The 21,890-nt window shown below is 38.7% G+C and overlaps 1 protein-coding gene across 1 annotated transcript; it reads left to right on the plus strand.

The window, feature by feature from the left end:
* Positions 1-1,539: 1,539 nt before the first annotated feature.
* Positions 1,540-21,647, plus strand: AP4E1 (adaptor related protein complex 4 subunit epsilon 1). Its single transcript, XM_036389821.2, is given in 22 exon segments — positions 1,540-1,701; positions 1,996-2,067; positions 2,905-3,028; positions 4,173-4,246; positions 5,604-5,725; positions 6,599-6,758; positions 7,248-7,414; positions 7,977-8,050; positions 10,109-10,231; positions 10,320-10,429; positions 10,691-10,830; positions 12,078-12,190; positions 12,328-12,446; positions 13,131-13,433; positions 13,990-14,104; positions 14,473-14,608; positions 15,187-15,442; positions 16,184-16,759; positions 18,095-18,164; positions 18,167-18,278; positions 18,971-19,128; positions 19,573-21,647. Coding segments are annotated over 22 exon segments (3,447 nt in total). The 3' UTR covers positions 19,734-21,647.
* Positions 21,648-21,890: the final 243 nt, after the last annotated feature.

Here is a 21,890-nt window from a genome sequence, read left to right on the forward strand (position 1 = left end):
TCATGTAATACAAATGATATACTAAATAACACAGTGCTTAAAAGGAAAAAAAAGTGTTGGAAGGCATTAGGTGTATCTATAATCATCTGACTTTAAGTCATGTATTTTGCACATATGTGTGCACTATGAATAGTCCTCATGATTTCAATGCAATCATCAACAATTAACCCTGCAAACACCTGAGGGCTTGTGCTCTATGAATCATTTTACACACAGCACTTATTTATACACCACCTAAGGCAAAGAGAAGGATTTAAGACTCTAGAACCATGAAAAATAATAATAATAAAAAAAAGGCCAAAGCTAGTGTGTTTTGAGCATTTATTCAAGTTCCATCAACTTTACCAGCAGCTTTTCCTATGCTTATTAAATGTACATTTTTGGTCTGCAAAGCTTATAAGTTTTTCATGCTTCTACAATGTAATGTGATATCTTAACCAAATCATTTTGTAAAGTGAACTTTAAAAACTACCACTCCATATCTTTCATCTTAGTTTCAAGGAAATGCCCACTTTTAATAGTTTTAAAAATAGTGATCCCAGTTTGTTCCTGTTGAGCTTTTATCTTTTTCTGATAATAAATCAATTTATAGCTTTGAAATTCAGCATGATTTTCTGTCCAGATGTATGTAGGAGACAGAGGGATACCTTTTCATTGGAAACACATAGCTTGGAAGGGATTGTTTCAGTTTCTTCCCCACCCTTTCCAGAAAAAGTACCTCCAAAACCAAAAACCACCTTTGAACTGAAATTCACTTCCTAGTGAAAACCTTCCCAAGAGGACAAAATGCTACCAGGGCTATGGGTATCACCTCAGATCAGCCCTTCTGAAGCCTCTCAGCCATGATGGACCTCCTGATGCTCCCACCCCCTCTTTAAGAATAATATTTTTCATAATTGGGAGGTTTAGATTGGACATTTGGAAGAATTTCTTCACAGAAAGGGTGATTAGATATTGGAATGGGCTGACCAGGGAGGTGGTGAAGTCACGGTCCCTGGAAGGGTTTAAGGAGAATTAGATGTAGCACTCGGTGCCATGGTCTAGTTGATGGTGGTGTTTGGTGGACTCAGTGGTCTCTATCACCGAACCGGTTCTGCGATAAACTGGGGTCAGAACCGAACCGATCCCGTGATAAACTGGGGTCAGAACCGAACCGGTTCTGTGATAAACTGGGGTCAGAACCGAACCGATCCCGTGATAAACTGGGGTCAGAACCGAACCGGTTCTGTGATAAGCTACCACCCACCGCTCATTGGCACCCGGCTGAAGAGTCTGTTCCGTGCTGCTGACACCGGGAGCCCCGCGGGCAGACCGCCCTCCTCCCTCAGGGCAGCGCCGCTGGCGAAGGCTCCGCACCCGCCGGGGCCGCCCCGCTCCGATCGCGGGGCTCCAGCTCCACCTCCCGGCCCAGCCGCGCGGCGGGCGGGGCCCGGGGGCGGCTCCGGCCCCGCCGCCCCGAGCGCCGGCCCCGCCTCCCGCCCCGCCCCGCCCCGGAAGGGGCCGCCCGGGCCCGGCTCTTCCGGGGGTGGCGGGTCCGGCATGAGCGACGTGGTGGAGCGGACGCTGAGCGCCCTGCCCGGGCTGCTGGGGCAGCACGACCCGGGTGCTGGCCCGGGCGGTGCCGGCGGCCCCGGCAGGGTATCGGCCTCCTCCCGGCTCGGCAGCCTCATCCGGAGCATCACGGCACTCACCTCCAAGCACGTACGGGCTGCGGGGCCGGGCTCCTCTCCCTTCCCGCCCCGGGGGAGCCGGCGCGGGGCTGGGCTGGGGGCCCCGGGCGCGGCGTCTCCCCTCGGCCACGTTAAAGGCCCCGATAAATCCCCGTGTCTGTGGGTGGCCGCGTTCTGCTGCTCTGGGCACGGGCCGGGCGGGCACGGCCCCGGAGAGAGGGACACGCTGAGTGTGGGGCAGCGCTGAGTGACCGTGTCTCCTCTGGTTCTTTCACGTTTTGCCTGTGAAATCTATGCGAGGTTAAAACAAGTTTAATTTTTCTAGGAAGAAGAAAAATTAATCCAGCAGGAACTAACCAGTTTGAAAGCAACAGTTTCAGCCCCCAGCACAACACTTGTAAGTTCTGTTAGTGGCTGCAGGCTGTGGAACAGCACACCAAAGGTGAAGGACAGAGTGTTCTCACTCTATCACAGGTGGATGTGCAGGGTATCTGCATTATAGATATTTAATCGTCAGCATTAAAAAGTACCAATACATATGGTTTTGCAGCACGGTTAAAACAGTGAGAACACCGATTCTGATGGATGTGAATAAACTGTAACAATATGACCCTACTGTCATTCTGTAGTTTCTGAAGTAGTGCAGACAGCAAAGCTAGGTGATGAGCTGCTTCCATCAAATAATGCTCTTTGCAGGCTGACATTGCTCTTACAATTAGTTTGTGCTTTTTAAGAAGCTGTGCTTTGTTGCATGCACTATTGTCATGTCTGAGTTTCAGGAGATGATGTATTCTGGTTTGAATTATTTAATACATATGTCAGTCCCATGAGTGAGGATTTTTGAAGGGAAAAATGAAATTTTATCTTGCACGTAGTGAGAAACCATCCCAAGTCCGGGTAGTAATTGAGGAGTAAGGTGTGATCATCATAGTGCTTCACATAATTAATATTTTTTATGTAGGCATAATTAATCTGCTGTTGATTACTTGCATACTAATCAAAATAAGAACCTTTTTAGGGGTAGAATAGGAGGACTTCTGCCTTTTTAGCAGAAATTTAACACTGCTTTGCAGAAGTTCATGGCAAAGAAAAAATTGCGAATAATGAGATTTTAGAAAAGGCTTGAATTCACGTCTTTCTATGAGATAAAGTTCTCTGTTTCAGTAGAGCAGTGAAGAAGAGCATAAAACATGTTGGACTTAAAATTTTCAGTAAGTTTTTTCTGGTATTTCAGAGACTGATGAAAGAATGCATGGTGAGACTCATCTATTGTGAAATGCTGGGCTACGAGTCTTCCTTTGGATACATCCACGCAATCAAACTTGCCCAGCAAGGGAATCTTCTGGAGAAGAGAGTTGGTATGTGCATGGAGCTGTAGCCTTTATAATGTTCTCAAAGTTTTACTGATCTCCCAGTTTTAAAGTTTTTCAGGATTTGTAATTCATGTCAAATACAACCTACTTAAAATGTTCCTCTATTTTCTTGGTCTTGTTTCGTGGTTTGTTACCTTTTGGAATTATCTAAATCCTTGGCTTGTGAGGTGCTCTGTGTGTGCTTGCAGCACAGAAGGCAGGGAAATGAATTTATTTTGGATGATCAGTTCTTTTATTGCTTTGAACTGCAGCACCAGTAAACAAATAATTTAAGAGAATATTTGTTAAACACATCAAGCCGAAAATGAATTTCTGTCATGATCTGGTTTCTTTTCCAAATATTTTCTGTTTTGGTGCTGGTAGGATTTTTTTCCTTATTTTAGAAAGAGTTGTAGGGAATGAGGCAAAATTAGGGAGGCCCTTACAGCATAGAGGCAGAAGTTCCCAGAGAAATCTTGAAGGCTGTTTCAGATTTCTTTGAAATGTCATGAGATTGATTTCCTTTCCTGCCAGTGTGGCTATAAACTTGGAGGAAAAAAAAGTTGGAGGGGCCTTGGAGAAAAAAAAGTTGCTGGCACATTTCTTTTCCTGGGTTCTGGAATGGTTTCTTCATTGTTAGAAAATAACATAGGAGTTCTTGGCATAGGATGCTGGATTGACTTTTGTATATTCCAAGTTGAATATAAAATTCTTTTGAAGAGTAATTTTATTATTTGGAAAGAAAACAGAACAGCTATAGGGAAGCACACTTGTGTTGTGTAGTCTAAAAGTAATAGACTTTTCCCTGTACAGAGAAGACATTAGTTCTCCAGGAAGTGATTTATAATAGACTGGTGCTCTTGACTGTTCTTTAGCTGTAAAAGTATTGTAATGTCTCTTATTTCTCACAACTTACGAGTTCTTAGCTGTTATTTCTTGAGCTTTACTGCAACTTAAATGCAATGGATTTGCCTGGAAAATGAGAGTCTTGATATTTAAAACAGGAGCAACTTTTATCCAGCAGGGGTTTTTTGTTGTGTTTTTGTAACTGTTTGAATTAACTCTTCTTGTGTTACAGACAATCTTAAAGTTTCTGTCATAAAGTTGTTTATTGCTTGAAAATAGTAGTGAAGTCTGCTTTCTTTTACAGGTTACTTGGCAGTTTCTCTATTTCTACATGAAAATCATGAACTGCTGCTTCTACTTGTGAACACAGTTGTGAAGGTATAGTGCTTCTGTAAAAAAAAGAAGAAAGAAAACCTTAGAGGCACAGGAGAGGCTGTTTCCCTGTGCCAGGAGATGAGCCAGTGGGGAAGTAACAAACTTTGGCTGCAGCTTGGTGGGGGGGGCTGTGGGGTGAAAAACTTGGACCAATTCTTCCCATTTTGTCACACAACATCTAATTACTTTGATTAGCAAAGACAGGCTGAAATGGCTTTCCCTGCCTTCTTAATTTGATCTTGATGTTCTTGCTCTTGAAGCCATCTTTTAAAAGTTCTTCCAGATGAGATCTGCCATAAACTGTACTTTATAAATGTACCAGTTATATACATTCTCAACTCCAGGAGGAGCCATGCACGCACATTGCAGTGTTAGCTTTGGCTTTTAGCTGATGGCAAGTGTCTGTTGCCTTCTCTGAACTCATCTGATGACTTTGACAGAAAATGGAAATACATTTTGGAGTACCACTGAAAATCTATTACTGATGTCTCTTACATGGAACAATTATGACTTATTATAACTCTTTCTGTGTAATGTTTACTTTTTTTACTGCAGTAGGCCAAAGTCCCAGAAATTACAGATTGAAAGTGATGGTTGTTTTGTTGCTGTGATTGAAAACTTTTTCATAATATTTAAAAATATGGCTTGAAACTCACTAAGAATTAAACCAAATAAGGACTGAAACTTATCTGGGAGAGATGAACCAAGCAAGTTATATCAGCTAGAAATCTCACACATTTAATTTGTTTTGAAAAGTAATTGTAGTCTTCATAAGTTCATCCATTGGGTTTTTTTGGTTTAAGGTTACAGTGAACCATACCTACTATATTTGATTGTATTTAGGACAGAGTGAGCTTGTTAGTTTTACAGGATGTTACTTGTAATTTGCATCTGCTTCTTAGGAAGTAGGTAATATTGTAATGTACAGATAGGTAATTGGCAGTATTATTGAGCTTGCTCATTTTTTAAAATTCTTTTGGCTAAATCAAAAGCAGTAGAGAGAGTATTATTGAATTCTGTGGGAAGTGACTAATCTCCCTGATCCAGACAGGGACTCAAGATATTTTTGCAGTCATTTCAGTAAACAAAAATTGATTGTAGCTCTGTGTGTTAATGTTGCACATGTTATAAAATAAAAATGTGGTTCTGTAAGAAGAGTGTGAGGAGCTGCCTGTTCCCATTCCTGTGGAGGAGAAGAGCCTGGTGAGCTCAGTGAGAGCTGGCTCCTCTCAAACCTGAGCAGGATGCTAGCTGTGGGTGGCCTCTAGGGGGGTAGGTCCAGCCTGCTTGTGAAAGATTGGGGGATATCTGTGCAGAATTTAAAAGTCTAAAGAAAAATTTACTGTGTTTTATGTCACAGGACTTGCAGAGCACTAACCTGGTAGAGGTGTGCATGGCATTAACTGTTGTCAGCCAGATCTTTCCACGGGAGATGATTCCAGCTGTTCTGCCCCTAATAGAAGACAAGCTTCAGCATTCTAAGTAGGTGTTCATTACAGAATTTCAAATGGCCTTGTACAGCTGAATAACTTAATTTTGTAGATAGTTTTAGTATAAACTAGTGTTTCTTCTCTCAGTTGGTCTTTTCTAGTCATCACCTTTAGAAATTAATCCTCTCCTTGTGTTTTTTCTTGGATTCTTGTCTCATTTATTTACAGTATAGTATTGAATAGATAGCAAATTTTTTCATAGCCAGTGTGGATAGGTGAATGTAATTGAATTTATTTGCTGGAGTCCTTTTAACCAATATGCATGAAGAAATGTTTGTTGAGTAGGTGGGGAAACAGATCCAGATCCTTGAACTTCACTGACACTTTTTTCATAAAGGTCTTTAGAGAAACTGATAAAGGTATATCTGTGGATACCCTTGATTTGTTTGAATTGTAGTTTACTATATCCCATAGAAGGGACAGTTTTCAGCCAAGTTTTCCCATAGAAGGGACAGTTTTCAGCAAAGTTTTCCCATAGAAGGGACAGTTTTCTCAAAGAGAGGAAAATGCTGTAGTTATTGATTGAAAAGGGAATTGCAGAATGAATTAATTCAGTAATTTCTAGATGTGTATTTTTTGGAGCTGCATGTGTTTTTTGGACCACAACAGATTTGAGTCATGGCCTATTTCATTGTTTATTTGGTGGACATTGTTTTAAATCACCAATCTGACATCCATCCTGACTAGGCTTTAAAGCTGGCTTTGTCACTTCCTTGCTTAGGTGGTATTTGCAAAGTCATTTTACCAACATGTAAAACACGGGTTCTTTTCTTTACAAATCATGATCTGGGGTCTGGCAAGTTTTTTTTTGCATAGTCAAGTACTTCAAGTACACTTGTTTTGTGAAGTGTCAATCTCATTTCAGGGAAATTATCCGAAGAAAAGCTGTTCAAGCTTTATACAAATTCTATCTCATTGCTCCTAATCAAGTTCAGCACATCCACGATAAGTTCAGGAAGGCTTTGTGTGACAGGGATGCTGGAGTCATGGCTGCTTCTTTGCATATTTATCTGCAAATGATTAAGGTAGGCAAAGAATTAGAAGCACAATTGAATTTGGGAGATATTTTTGTGTTTTTTATTTTAAATACACAGTGTGCTCTACAAAGGTTTTGCAGAAAAAAACTCACTTGTAGTAGTTAGAAAAGTTAATTTATACAGTCAAGTGTTACATTTGTTTCTGCCAATCCTCTATTTAACTGGGCAAATCCACTTCTTCAGGGTCTGAATGCTCAGCATAGCTGGGTCCTTAGCTAGTGGATCTAAGTCCTACAGTGGGTTAAAGGGAAATTTCCTTGTAAATGTGTTACACCTGCTCCCTTTGCAAATGTGTGAGAAAAGAGCATAGGCTTAAAGGGAAGAGCATATGGGTGCTGAGGGTTGAGAGCAGAAGTCAGATTTCAAGAAATGATGCAGTCAGTGTAGGTATTTTGATCTTACTCAAGTTGTGGATTGTTTTTATTTTTGAATTGTTGTATTGAAATATTTGAGTTGAATTTAATTTTAATTATGTAGGAAAACTCATCTGGATACAAGGACTTGACTGGGAGTTTTGTAACCATCCTGAAGCAGGTGGTGGGAGGAAAGCTCTCTGCTGACTTCAACTATCACAGTGTGCCAGCACCATGGTTACAAATTCAGCTTTTAAGAATTTTGGGGCTGTTGGGAAAAGATGATCCAAGGTAACCAGATTTTTCTCTGTAAGTAATAATTTGAAGTACAGTAACAGCCTGCACCTCATAGACTGTAAGAGGCTTTCAGTCTCGAAATTCTTGCACATTTGTCTTTAACCAATCATTAATTTCTGCAAAAGTAGTTTCTTAGCTTCTGGATTGTATAAACAATTGATTGTTGTGTAATATGATTAAAATGTAATTTTACTGGGACTTCTGTTACAATGTTACCAAATAACAGTGAAGAGCTGGAGTAAAGCTATTTTAAAAGAGTGCTGCCATTTTGTTAGGACCTGGTTGTCCATGATCCTTTTCCTATTGACCTGTTTATTTGTGCAAGCAGCAAGGGAAGTGTTTTTCTTCTTGTAATATGGTAAATGTTTCTTTTGAAAGCTTCAAGCATCCTGTTAAATTCCATTTAGGATCATGTTGTAGAGCTCTTCTGTGTTATAGCAAATTTGTGGATATGAATAATGTGTTACAGGTTTCAATAATAGCTCTGAACTGTTTGGCAAAATAAGACTACCTGCTTATTAGTGGTGCAATTAATTGTAAATATTTTCTTAAATAGGACAAGTGAATTGATGTATGATGTTCTAGATGAATCTTTAAGAAGAGCAGAGATTAATCATAATATTACATATGGTGGGTAAGGTTATTTTATGTAATTATCAATATTTGAAAAGATAGAAAATGAGTAATTGATTATGCTAAAATACTTACACAGTACTTTTGAAAAATCTAATTATAGTCTTAACATTAATTGTATTCTCAAGTGTCCAACTAGTAAATAGTAGCACAAGTGATGCATTGCTGTACAGCATTAATTTTTTATCATTGAATTAAAACACATCTATAAACAGGGAACTCTTTTTGGCTCAAAAGCCTTTATCCTGTGTTTGCATTGACCCTGTCCTTAAATACACAAAGTCAGCTGCTTCATGAAAGCTTTTATTGGACATTGCTTAAGTTGAAAAAAGCAATAAAAGAAATTCCTGCTGCTACATCTCTGTGGTAGAAATGCTTTGATTTCTCTTCACTGCCCTGAGAAAAGCAATAGTGTGCAGAGACAGTGTCAGTTCCTTGCAGCTGTGTAGGGTTTCCCCTCTGGGCACAGTTAATAAACATTACACCTCCAGAGTTCAGTGACAGTGCTGCCTGTGGAAGGGTGTCTTTGGCACATGTCTCAATTGAAAATTCCTAAAACCTAGCAGAAGGTTCATTTTGGTAGAAGTTCTTTGTCTTCTCAGTAGAGAAAGCTGGTTTTGTTGCTACTACAAAGCAAAAGGAATAGTTGCACTGTTAACTTTTTTCCTGCTAAAAAATTGAGCAATTTATTTGTCTTTTTTCTTTGTCTTCTCCTCCCCAGGTCTGAATGCCTCCCCAAAATCCCAGTTTTGATGATCTAGAACCCTACTTTAAAAGCTGTTTCACTACTAAGAAAACCTACCACCCCAATTTTTTTGTTGTTAAATAAAGCCCTGTAGATGTGCCCAAATCCGTGTGCTAATGCAATGGAAAGAAAATTGACACTTTGTTAAAACAATAGTGAGGGGTGAAACAGAAAAGGAACATGGCTCAAAGCTGTAGATGTCTAACACCTACATCATACATATGCTGTAAAGCATTGTGTAAGCCTCACTTCCATAAAAAGGGCAGCTTTGGGGAAGTATTGTCTTTTAGTAAATAATAAATGAGGAAGCATCTGTCAGATGTTTAGAGTATTCAGCTGATTGCTTCTATTCTTTTAGATAAGAACATACAAGTTAGTAGGAGATGTGTTGACTTTTAATACAGGCTATTTGCACATGCCAAGAGATAAACATTAAATTTGTTTTGAGAACTTAAGAGGACAAAGTGGGCAGTTCATCATGATTTGTACAAGGACATAGAAGTAGTTTTTGTTCACCTATGGCAAGCATTTTATAAAACTGTAGTTGATAATCCCAGACAAAAGAAAAATGTAATTCTGAGTGATTGCTCTTTCTTATAAAGAGTCATTGGTTATGGCATGTTTCTTACAGGACAGTTTTGTTGTGTGCTAGTCTTTAGATTTAGTCTGTAATGGCTAAGGAAGAGAGGGGCTATCTATTGGACAGTTCAGTTAGTCACTGATTTACAAGAACAGCATCGTGATTTTAAGCCCTAATTAACTTGGGAGACTAACTTGGTCTGAATCTTTGCCCAAATTGTTGCCATAAAGGAGTAATTACTTTTTGTGTATTGTTAGTTTACTTCTAGATTTTTCTCAAACAACTGTACAAAGCTGTTGGTTTTTTTTCTGGTTTTGTTTCTGTTTTAATTTTTCATTGGTTCTTTTTTTCAAGAATGTTCTTGAGATGATTTTGGCTGTAGTCGCTAAGAAATTATATGAGTTACCAAAAATAATTTGTCTCAAATCCTTTATAGTTGTTTGTTGGCTTTCTGAAGACTGTCCCAGTCCAGTGCCTTGAGCAGCTGTAGGAGACTTCAAGGTTGGAAGAACTTTAAGGACAGAAAATTGTTTGCAGGGGCTAATTAAAACATGTATGTACAAAGGAGATAGACTTTTACCTTATGTCAGATGGCACTCTCTGGTTAGATTCAGTGGGAGTGGGATAGCACTGCCAGTCCTTGAGGAACACTGAGCTCGTTTGTTTGTTAAAAATTTTGGATTATAGAAGTATTCAATACACGTTAATTATGTGTCTTCTCCTCCTGCAGCCATCTTGTTTGAATGTGTCCAAACAATTTATACCATTCATCCCAAATCGGAATTACTTGAAAAGGCTGCCAAGTGCATTGGAAAATTTGTTTTGTCACCCAAAATTAATTTGAAATACTTAGGTAAGGATGCCTGATTTCATTATGGTGTCTTTAATTTGGCCTTAGTGATAGCATTGCCTTACATCACTTGCAATCTTTTCCATTCCAGGTTTAAAGGCTCTGACCTATGTTATCCAGCAGGATCCAAACCTGGCACTTCAGCACCAGATGACAATAATTGAATGTCTGGACCATCCAGATCCCATTATTAAGAGGGAGGTCAGTGAATTTCTAAATGTCAAAAATTTAGGTGATTGTAAGGTGGGGGATAAGTTTTGTAAAATGAGTTGTGTAAAAGTCTTATGTTTCCATAATTGTGAGAGAACAGTTAAAAACACAGCTAATGTGGCAAACTGTGTAGAGAAGCAGTGTATTTAATTTAAGAATGGTTGCTCAATTGGATGTACTAAAGCTGCTGTTTTGCTGCTGCTTTTTTTGAGTCATCAGAACCAATTAATTTTTTTGTGCTTTCTCTTTCAGACCTTAGAGCTTCTCTACAGGATTACAAATGGGCAGAATGTAATTGTCATAGTCCAGAAAATGCTTGACTACTTAAAAGAAAGCCAAGAAGAATATGCAATCATCAGCTTAGTTGGCAAAATAGCAGAACTAGCTGAGAAATATCCTTTTATTTTTCTGAACTAGCTGAGAAATATCCTTTTATTTTTCTGAAACTTTGAAGTCAGAGCTCAGGCACCTGTAGCAGTGATACCTATCAAGCATCTTTCCTGATCTTGTGAAGTAGGAAGTGTTAGAGCTATGCTTCCCATCCTTTCAAATGCAAAAGAAAGCACATACAATAATGACTACAGTGTTTCTTGTGTTTCACTGAGAGAAACTAGTTGCACACAAATTTTGGCTTCGGAGTTTAGCATTAAAACCTTGTGTTTTAAATTCCAACTTTGAAGCCTTATACCATTGCATAGAGAGAGATGTCTCAGTGCTACTTGAAGAGCTGTTCTGTAATTGTGGGACTGATCTTCCCTGATAGAACTCTCATTGGTGTATGGATTTTAAGAACAGCACACTTGGATAGAAATAAAGAAAAGATTTTTAAAAATGCCATAAAAGATGAAAGTAATGATTAAGGATTTGGTTTATGATGTGCATTACTGTTAGACCTGCCACTGCCTGATTTCTGTGTGTGATTTTGTCTGATATCTTCAGTTGTAAGCTTTTGATAACAGAGAGCTGCCTTATCATCCTGTTTTGCAGTGCTTGGCATGGAGTACTGTACTAAAAAAACCTCTGTTGTCCTGCTGTATGCAAAAACAAATGCAATAACTCTGAAATTTCTGTGCTGTTAAAAATTTCCACTCATTAACTGTATTTTCAGGACTTATCTGAGAGAAGGCAAAAGCCAACTTTCAAAGTTAACAAAGGCTGATCAAAAGTTAAATATATTAAAAAACCAGTGAGGATTTATGTGGAGTGCTTCAAAATGTTTTTGTAAAGTTTGTAAATCAACAGCAAAGCACTGCTGAAAAACACTGTTTTCTTATCATTGATCAAGTAATGCTGGGTAAACAAAAGATTATGTGGAAGCCTAGTACAGGACAAGTGTGAGCTTAAAATAGAGTAGGACAAATGTGAACATATTGTTCCTAATGTGTGAGGCCTGCATAAACTCAACTGTTTCAACAAAGTAACTTCAGGCTTTTCTAACTGATCACCAGTTTTCATGAGATTTCCAGGAAACACTTCCTAAAAGATCCAGGAATATTTCCTCTTTGGTTAGATGGAGCTGATATTTGCCCATCAGATCCCCAACTTACTGGGGAGATCACAATGGCCATTCCTATGGAAATAGACTAAAAAAGAAGGAAAAAGTTATGCCTTAGCATTTCATTCCTTAACATCTGGACACATATGCCCCTAACAATGAGTGGTTCATCCAGACAATGAATGCTGTGTTCTCAGTTGGAGGTGATGTTGTGCATTCTGATATCCCAAACAACTTCCTGAGGCTGTTGGCTGAAGGTAACTCCCCACATGCTCTGAAGAATTAGACATGTTCCTTATTAATCTGGGTTTTTTTTTTCTTTTCTTAAAATGTACTTTGAAATATTTGGTAGGATATGTTATTTGTGTTTCACAGAAATGGTACTGTTTTCTAGGATTTGATGATGAAAAAGAAGATCATCAGCTACGAATGTATGCAGTACAGTCCTATTTGGCATTACTTGAGGAGGAAGATAAATTGTATCCACAGAAATTCCTTCAAGTTATGAGCTGGGTAAGGTAGACACAGGTCAGAATTCCATACACAGATTTGAGGAAGCTGTCAAAGGTGATAATGTTTCTAATAAATATTTATTAAACTTTAATTTTCAGTCACTTGTACTTGAAGTCAAGCTAACATGCTGACATCGATTTTAGTGACCTCTTTGGTGACTGAGGACTGTTAACTTGTGGTTTGTGGCAAAGCTGACTTGCTCCCTTTTATGCAGGGATGGGTGGGCAGCCACCTGAATCTGGCTGCATACTGAGAGCCTTTCTGTCTTCATCCAAATTAGCCAGATGTGGTTGTGAAATGCTCTTGTAGCCCTGCAAATGACTGGCCAGGTGCTGTGCTGGTGTTGTCTGATACTGGGGAAGCTTCAGCTCCCACCAAGGGAGAGGCTGCAGTTTGAGGAGCTGGTGGTTTGTCAGGGCCTAGTTATATTTCTTTGCAAGACAGTTATTTGATTTTTAAAAAGCCAAATGTTGGAGTCTGTCGTGGTGAACACAAAGGTCACTTCAACCCTTTGACATATGAAACACAACATGGTAAAGAAATAATTTGGATAAAATAATCTCTGTTTAAATAATAGCTTCTTGAGTGTGAGGTGGATTTATTGTGTTATTTCAATACTCTGTTCCAGTTTCAAAACTGAGAGCACTGCTCTAAATGCATATTTTGTCTGTTCTTTGTGAATAGGTGTTGGGAGAATATTTCAGTCTTGTTACAGATGTTGATCCAGAAGTTATTTTAACAAAGCTGCACGGCCTGCTGAAGAAGACTTTTGTTACTTCTGAAACTAAAGCATGGATAATGGCTGCAGTCACCAAGATAGCATCACACACTTCCTGCTCAAAAACAGTGGATGAAATAATCCAAGAACTCAGCAGCTCTCTGGATACATGCCTGAGACAATATGCCTTTGAACTGAAGCATCTGTGTGAAGACAAAGCACTGATGAAAAGCTTGCTTCCATTTGATGCTAGTTGCAGTGACCTGGTGGTAAGACACATTCCAGGTTCTTTTTCATGAACCTCTTTGTGGTCCAGGGGAATGAATATTTTGGTGAAAAGGTGTTTCCAAAATGAATGGTATTTGCAGTTCTTACTGGATGCAAGTCTGCCTAAAGTGAGTTTTCAGAAACTTCTTCAGGCATATGGGATGAATCATAGTGTTCTGTACTGAAAGATAAAGAACCATGGTGTTTTAGTTAAGTAAGCTGGAGTAGCTTTTAGCAAAATTATCATTTCATACACTGGTTTATTTTTAGTTGCCTTTTCTTTTTTTCCAAGATGAGGTAGGCCTGCTTTAGTGATACAGTACTGCTTTTGAATTCAAAGGGTTTGCCTCCTATTTAAAAACCATTGATTTTGACCATGAAATTTCCACAGTAAATGATGGAAAAGATTCTGTCTATATATCATCTTAACTGGTAGATAAGGGACATGTGACGTGAAGGTCCTGATTTGCTGATAAGACACCATATTCTTCTGGTAACATCTGGCTCACATAGAGCAAATATTTTCATTGCCTTTTCATTCCTTTAACTTCTGTGTAGGTAGATGCTTCCTTATCTTTTCTGGATGGGTTTGTGGCTGAGGGACTCGCTCATGGTGCAGCACCATATAAGCCTCATCACCAGAGACAAGAGGAGAAACTTTCTCAGGAAAAAGGTGACAGTTCACTGCATTTATTTAATACTGGTAAATTACCTGAGAAGTATTAACAATTAAAGTGTACAGTTAATCGATCTTCTTAAAATAATAGTATCTCAACACAGCTCTTGTCTGTAGACAAGAGCTAAGTTCAACTTAGATTTTAGTTCCCCCTTTGTCTAGCTGATGTATATAGATTGTTGTTCTGTAGGTGAGAAAGTCTCACTGTAATCCTTGCTGATCTAGAGGATTTGAAATTTGTGGGGATTATTAAAGTGAAAGCCTGAGAAGTCCAGCAATACAGGAATATCTCTTTTCAGAAATATAGATTTAATTCTTACTTTTTTTTATGCCTCCTTGTAATTTTAAAATTGTCTGTCTTGCAGCACTGAATTTTGAACCTTATGGATTATCCTTTGCTTCAAGTGTGTCCTCATCTGGTGTCACTGGCAGACAGTCCCCCACTGGTTTATCTTTTGGCTCTGATATATCTGGGAATAGTGCTGAGACGGGGCACAAAGAGTGAGTTAATTTGTGTTTGAAGTGAAGCATGTTTAGGCTTCTGTTCTTGTTGTTATCATGGGTCTTTGTTGCTTCATTGCATGAAATTAGAAAGGGTGCAATTGAACTTGGAAACTTCTATCACATAAGAAGAAAATCAGCTGGGGGCATCTGTGTAATAAGTAGGAAAACAGCTGTTGTGGTCAGACTCTTCTGCCTCTTTCTTCACAGACTGCAGTTGAGGTGATAGTTAATGCAGTAATGTTGGGGTAGGATTGCTTGATGATTACATTGTTTATTATTTTTTCTGATTTTTTTATTTCTAAAGACAAAAGTGAGGCTAAGGTTTGCAGTATAAGATGCTCCTTTTATTTTTAGTGCACTACACATTAATTCCATATCCATAGTTTCATACAAATTAATAACTTCATTTATACTCTGCTAAACTGGTATGCAGGAAACCTTTCCAGAATCTTTATATTTTACTGCTCACTCTTATCTATCAAAGCACCAAAGTAGTGAATGGTGTTTGAGTGTTGGCGTGTTTTTATGAACATGTTCCTGTGGCTGATCCTGCTTTGTTTTGTTTGCCTTTTTAGGACAAATACTCTGAAACTCGAGGGAGTACGCAAGCTGTGGGGAAAAGAAGGTTACCTTCCAAAGAAAGAAAACAAAACAGGGAAAGGAAACGAGCCACAACCAGTGCCTTGTGGCAGCTTATTAGCAGGGCAGGTGGGGGAACCTCCTGCACTGCAGCCTGAGCAAGGTGCCAGCCTGTCTGAGGAGGACAAAGAGAAGCAGCAGTTAGCATCAACTTTGTTCATCGGGCTGGGAGCAAGTGCTGGTGTCAGCCTGGTGAGTGATTCTTTTGAGATTTAACAGTTCAAAGTTTACATATGCTCTTATTGGAAATTATAGATACTTGTATGCAGATGGAGATCAAATTAGTGATAAGACAACCCCACCCCCCCAAGTCATTGAAAGACTATTGAGAATGGCTTTTGCAGTGTGATATTTTATTGAAACCTGAAACAGCTTGATGAACCTCTGAGGCAGATCTGATTTGGTAACTGGAGCTTTCCTCTGTTTACATGTTGTGCTCCAAGTTTTAGTGTTAGTTTTCCTGAACAACTGTTCCTTGACCCAGCCTTGTAGAGCTGTCACTATTCATTTGGATGTAAGGCTAGACTTTGACAGCCTATGTCAAGACCATTTTAAATTTATGTATGGTAGTATGTGGAACATAAAAGAATTCACTATTAGGTAATATTTTAAGACTGGCATTGTTTTAGCCAGCTCAAATCTTGGCACTTAGCACTGGTTACCAGAGACTGCCTTTGCTTAGTCTTTTATTAAGAAGAGCTTTTAGTTAGGTAAGAGAATCTTGAGTCATTCATGCATTATAAGCTAATTTAGTCCTCTGTAAGAGACACAGCAAGCCCCTGGATCCATTAAAATGTTTGGAATCTCTTTGTATTTGTCATCTGTTTAGATTCCTTGGTCCTTCCTCACCTCCTCACTGCATGGTATTAACAGTAACACAGCTGATTGCTAGGAACTTTTCCACCCATTTTTTTTTTTCTCTTTCCTTTTCAGATGGGCAAAGCAGACACAGCTACTCAGAAGTTCAAAAGGAAATCAAAGATAACTGAAACTCAGCAGTTGAGTGAGGAGGCATCAGTCTTCCAAAACAGTGCTGCTTCAGATTTTGGTCCCTTACTTGATACAGTACCTATTAATGTGGAGGATTCTGAGGGAAGTATGCACACAAGGTTAAGGAAAGCCTCCCCTTCTTCAGATATTGTAGAAGATAATTTAACATTTGAAACACCTCAGTCCCTCAGAAAATCTGTGCTGGATGACAGAGTTTCAGCTAACAGGCTGTCACAGTCATCTTTGTTTGCTGATAGCGATATTGAAATTTTTCAGCCTTCTTCAAGTGCTCAGTGTGAGAGTGCCAGTGAAACACCATTGGTCCCTTCCTTACCAGAAGAACTTGAAGAGCTTCCTCACTCTGAAGTAGTGGGACTTTGTCAGAGTGATGCCTTAGCTCTGCATTTATGTAAGGTGTGGACAGATGACTCTCTGTTGCTCATTGTTTTTGTTTCAAATAAAAGCACTGCTGCACTTCATGCTGTGAACTTAGTGTTTGAAGAAACAGAACACTTTCAGGTAAGAAACTTTGTTTCCATTATATTTTAAATTCACTTGGAATTTCTTGCTTTTTGCTTGCATTTAACTATGCAATATTTGGTTTAATGCGGTAGCCATGCCTTTTTCCAAAGTATTTCCTTAAAACCCTGTGGTACACCTGTTACACATAGCTTTAAAAGGAGGTGAAAGAAACCTCACTATAAACTTACTGTCACTGGCTATAAAAGTTAGCCTCTCACTTTTTCAGTTCACCTTGATTTTGTTTGCCTCTGTGTAATGAATATGTGTGATTTTTCCATTCTGAATGCAAAGACTAAACCAAATGCAAACCTCACTGGCCCTGCTTGGAGTGGTATGACTTGAGTTCACCTCACTGTGTAGCTTTCTTTTGTCTGAGTGTGGCTACTGTGCTTGTGCATTCATTTGTATTTACCTGATAGGCAGACATGATGCTTTCCTGACACCAAATTTGTATAGCTTCTTTCAATTCTTTTTTCAAAGACATCAGTCATGGTTCACTCTCATGCATTTAGTTGAGAGTGCAGATTTTTTACATTGGCTACATTTGGGATTTAAATATGATTGGTAAGGGCATGTTATAGTCATAAATAAAACTTCATTTAAATATTTGGAAAGATATTTAGGAATTGCCAATTGATTGATCTATCCCCAGATTTTGCTTAAAAGAAGCACAGAATTATTAAACAACTCAGCAACCTGATAACAAGAATTAAGTGGATTGTTTCTTTTAGAATTTACTTAATCAAGGCACTGCTAATTGATTATGGAGTCCCTTTCCTTTCCATTTCTGAGTTGAATCAAACTTGTCTTGGCATTGATAGAGAGTGAGCATCTCTTGTCTAGATTTTTCTAGTAATTCACTTAAATTCCCTCCCAGACCACCACCATGGACAGAATTTCTGTTACCAGTTTGTTTGGTGAGCCAGGGCCTGCTGAGTAATCTAGAAATCCTCCTTTTTATTAGGGATGTTTTCTCAACTTCTTGCTTTAGTGTATAGCTTGATGTGATGCTGCTTGCTTGTATATTCATTTGTTGGGACTGAGCTGCAGAATTCAGGTTCCTGGTGCAGTTCTTTAGGGCTAGGAGAAGCCAATTGTCAGAGATCAATTTCATTGGTGCTGTGTATCCCATAGAATGTTTGTAGGTGTTAGTGATTGATTTGTCCTTCATGAGGGCTGACATATGGTGGCTCTGTTCTCTTGTCAAATACTCCAAGAAAAATCAACAGAAATAAGAGGCACTTACACGGTTTTATAGCTGTATCTGAATCACTTGCACAACTTGACAGCAAGACTACTTACATTCTTTATTTCTTTTATGACATTCTACAGATTTTGGAGAGTGCCACCTCCCAGTTTCCTGTAATTGAAGCTCAAAGTGTGGAACATTGCCAGAAATGTGTGAGATGAACAAAGTTTGTACACAGGCAATTCTTCCTGCCTCTGTTAGTTACCAGTCAGAGATGGAAACTTGCCTTGAATTTTCAGTAACTTTATCATTGATGGACTTCATCAGGTAAATAGAATAAACTGCAGTTTTTAAAAACACTTGTATACAGCTCAGTGTTAGACAAGGGCAGGATGATTTCGGTATTGACTATGAAAATATAAGGTTTCACCTTGAGCAGCTAATTCAAATTTGAGATGGTTGGTAAAGATAATAAAGGGTTATTTTACACTTGTGAAAAAGGGGTGAAGTTCCAGCAAGAAGTACAAATGCAGGGAGAATATTGACTGTAACTGTTTTTGAAGAGACTAACAGAACAGAGAACAGAATGACATGATGCTTTAAAATATGGCATAATGTAAACATGTCAAGAGGAAACAAGTGGTTTGTGTGCAGAAACCAGAACACTCTATGAAAAGGTTGACAACTTTTCAGAGGAAGAAGAAAGCTCATTCTTTTAGTTTTTGAACACTGCATTTATTTTAGGAGTAGGAAAAAACAAGTGTCCTTTGTCCAACAGACTTTTCTTTTAATGTGAAATTTGAAAATTAATTTTTTTTTAATTTAGAAATCTAAAGCAAGGCATAGAAACATTTTTTAAATGTTAAGCTGAAAAGAGGAGGGTTTGATTAGACTAATACATATTTACTTATTTTGTGCTCTCTTGTCCAGTTGCTTCCATATACAGGGTTTTTTGAAACCAAAGATATTCTGATTTATAAATATTGTTTGGCTAAGAAATGTGGTGAACTTCCTTTTAGGCCAATGGAAATGACTACAGAAGACTTTGGGAAGCTGTGGTTGTCTCTTTCCAATGATGTGAAACAGAACATAAAAATGTCATCTTGCCAAGATTCCCTTTCAGCAGCCCTGGATACATTGCAACAGAAGCTGAAACTCCACAGAGTTGATGTTATAGGTAAGTGAAAGTACACTGTGGGGGTGCTCACAGGATAATTTGTCCCAGGAAAACAAGTACATGGAAGAGAGGATCTTGCAGGTTTAGGGAGGGAATGTTTGGGAGCATGGTGAACAAGGGACTGGTGTCCCATGGACTTTGTTTGCCTCACTCAGGGGTCTGTGGGAAGGTGATGTAAAGGTACAAGTGTTCAGCAAAGAGTGGATTTTACAAAGGAGAAAACTTGCACTGTGAAGAGTTTTGGGTAGCACAAAAAGGGAATGAAGCTGTGTGACAAAGGTGGGATTTTTGGCATGATTTGTGGTGATGTGTTCCATGAGGAACACAGAGGTAAGAGAGGGGAAAACAGCAGACATGGAGTGTGACAGATGCATTTTCTGTGAAGTCTGCTATAGCAGTTGTTGCTTGCTAATTGTTACTGCATTTTTCCCTGTGGTCTCTCAGGTAATGAGGGAATCCTGGCCTGCCAGCTCCTTCCATCTGTGCCCTGCCTGCTGCACTGCCGTACTCACTCAGGGATGCTGGCCCTGTGGTTCAGGTCCCCTTGTGCTGCTCTTCCAGATGGTTTGCTCTATCAGTGTCAGAAGGTGATGGAGGAATCCTGAGAACAATAGTGCCTGCCTTAATCTATTTGGTGTGTGAAAGCAAGTCAAAGATTTATACAGTTGCACAGATAATTACCAAAGCTAAACTAAGATACTGCTTCTTCAAGTATTAAAAGTTTTCTTCCAGCTGGCAATGTCCAAGTGGACTTGTTGGGGGAAAATGGTGACCTAAATTACCCCTGCAAAAACATGCTCAGGACTGTACAGTACATTAAAGTATTGTTACCTGTGTAAGTGAAATGTATATTAATTTTGTTGTAAATGACTGAAAGTATTTATTTTTATTACACAGCTTTTATAGATGCCAACACTTATTCTTCATGGCAACTACTTAAATATGATTTTGAAGAAAACATATTTCCATTATGAGGTCAGACTTGATCAGTTATTTAATTTTATTTTGATAATTTTTCTAAAGCTATTTTTAGCACTGCTGGCAACAAGACCCATATTGGTGGTTATATAAAATAACTTATGTAGCAGCAAATGCATGGTTTTAAAACAGTTAAAAGATTCTAGGGAGGAAAACACTTCCCATGATCTTTGATGTTTACCAGGGAAGGGATAACATCTAAATAGGTTTTTGGTAGGAGTCAGGCATGTGAAATTGTTTGGAAGCACCTCCTGGGGGATCAGCTGAAGCCCTTCAGGTTATTCCTGTCTGCAGTTCTTTCTGCCCCAGATTTCAGTCTCATTCCCTTTCCACAGGGGTCTGTGACAGTCACTGAGGATTTGTGCATGTCTAAGCTGAAGTTCCACGTGGATCAGCTCTGAGCTGGGGGCACTTGGCTGTGGACATGTTGACTCCTTGATTTTTGTTTAGTGAACATGTTCATTGCTTTCCAGTCTACCCTATAAATTTGATCTGGCCAAAATCCCTGTGCATGAAAATTCACAAGGGGAAAGCTTCCATTTATTTTTACTTCTAATTATTTATAGCCTGGGTATGACTCATCTAAGGTCTGACTTGCAGGGATGTGGCTGTGTTGTGTGCATGCCTGGGAACTGCAGCAAGGCATGAGGGACTAAATCACAGCAGCAAATGTGGAAAATGTGTCTGAGCAGATTGTCTTCTCTTCCTGAAGTAACCTCACAATCTTGAAAGTCCAGCAATCTGAATTTATTTAGATGCTAAATGAAAAATAGTGCTGGTTAGTATTATTTATAGCTGGTCATGTTTTCTATTGAAGCATCCAAGATTGTACACACAGTTCAGACATGGTACAAAGGGATTCTGTGGTAGAGTTCTGTACTTTGTGTGTTTAATAGTAACAAGGAGCCTCTCACATGTCAGCATTACTGATTCTCACCTGATAAGCACTGGTTGTAAAGGAAAACAAAGTATTCTTTTACTTTGATGTTTTGGTAAACGTTCATGAAATTGTTGTAAGAATGTTAATGTGCTGATAGCAATTTTTCTTTTAAGTCAAGCTACTTGTGTTATCACAAGTATAATCATTGAAGCAAAGTTCCTTTTTTATTGTTGTTTCAGTACCCTCTTACTGAGGAATTTAAAGTGCACTGAACCTGTAAATATATTTAATGTTCTGCATACTTAAATGTTTACTTGGCACTTCAAGACAGTTTATATGAATGAAAACTGATTTATAGTGGAATAATTTCCAGCAGATGATTGCCCTGCTGGTAAATCAGACTTGTGTTATGCAATTGGACTTGTGTAATTATAGGAACTCTGATACAAATATCTGTTTGTGGCCTATGCATCTAAACCATTTCAGCAAGGAGATGTTCAATGTCCTGGTGTTTAAAGAACTGCAAAGACAACAATGCCTTCTGTTGTTAATGTAATGTTCTCTGTAACCTTGCTCACTGTATGAATAGTGTACGTTAAGGTGTCAGTATTCTGATTCTAATGGCTTTATGGTATCATCACTTAAAGGATTGTGCAGGGAATTGTACCTGTGTCAGTCATTATTTTTGGATTGCCCAACAAACACTGATCTGAATCTATCACCATATTTGCATTTCTTGCAGTTTAATAAAATTCAGTTTTATTAAAAAAAAAAGTTTGATACTTGTTAAATGTTCTTTTCCATCACATGTAGCAGTGTTTCTGTATATTAAGAACTAGTTTCTATTTTAATTGTTTCTCTTTGCATCTGAACAGTGAAACATCACAGATGAACCTGTTTTCCA

The sequence above is a fragment of the Molothrus ater genome, chromosome 13 (genome assembly GCF_012460135.2).
Source record: "Molothrus ater isolate BHLD 08-10-18 breed brown headed cowbird chromosome 13, BPBGC_Mater_1.1, whole genome shotgun sequence".
In the NCBI taxonomy this organism is placed as follows: Eukaryota; Metazoa; Chordata; class Aves; order Passeriformes; family Icteridae; genus Molothrus; species Molothrus ater.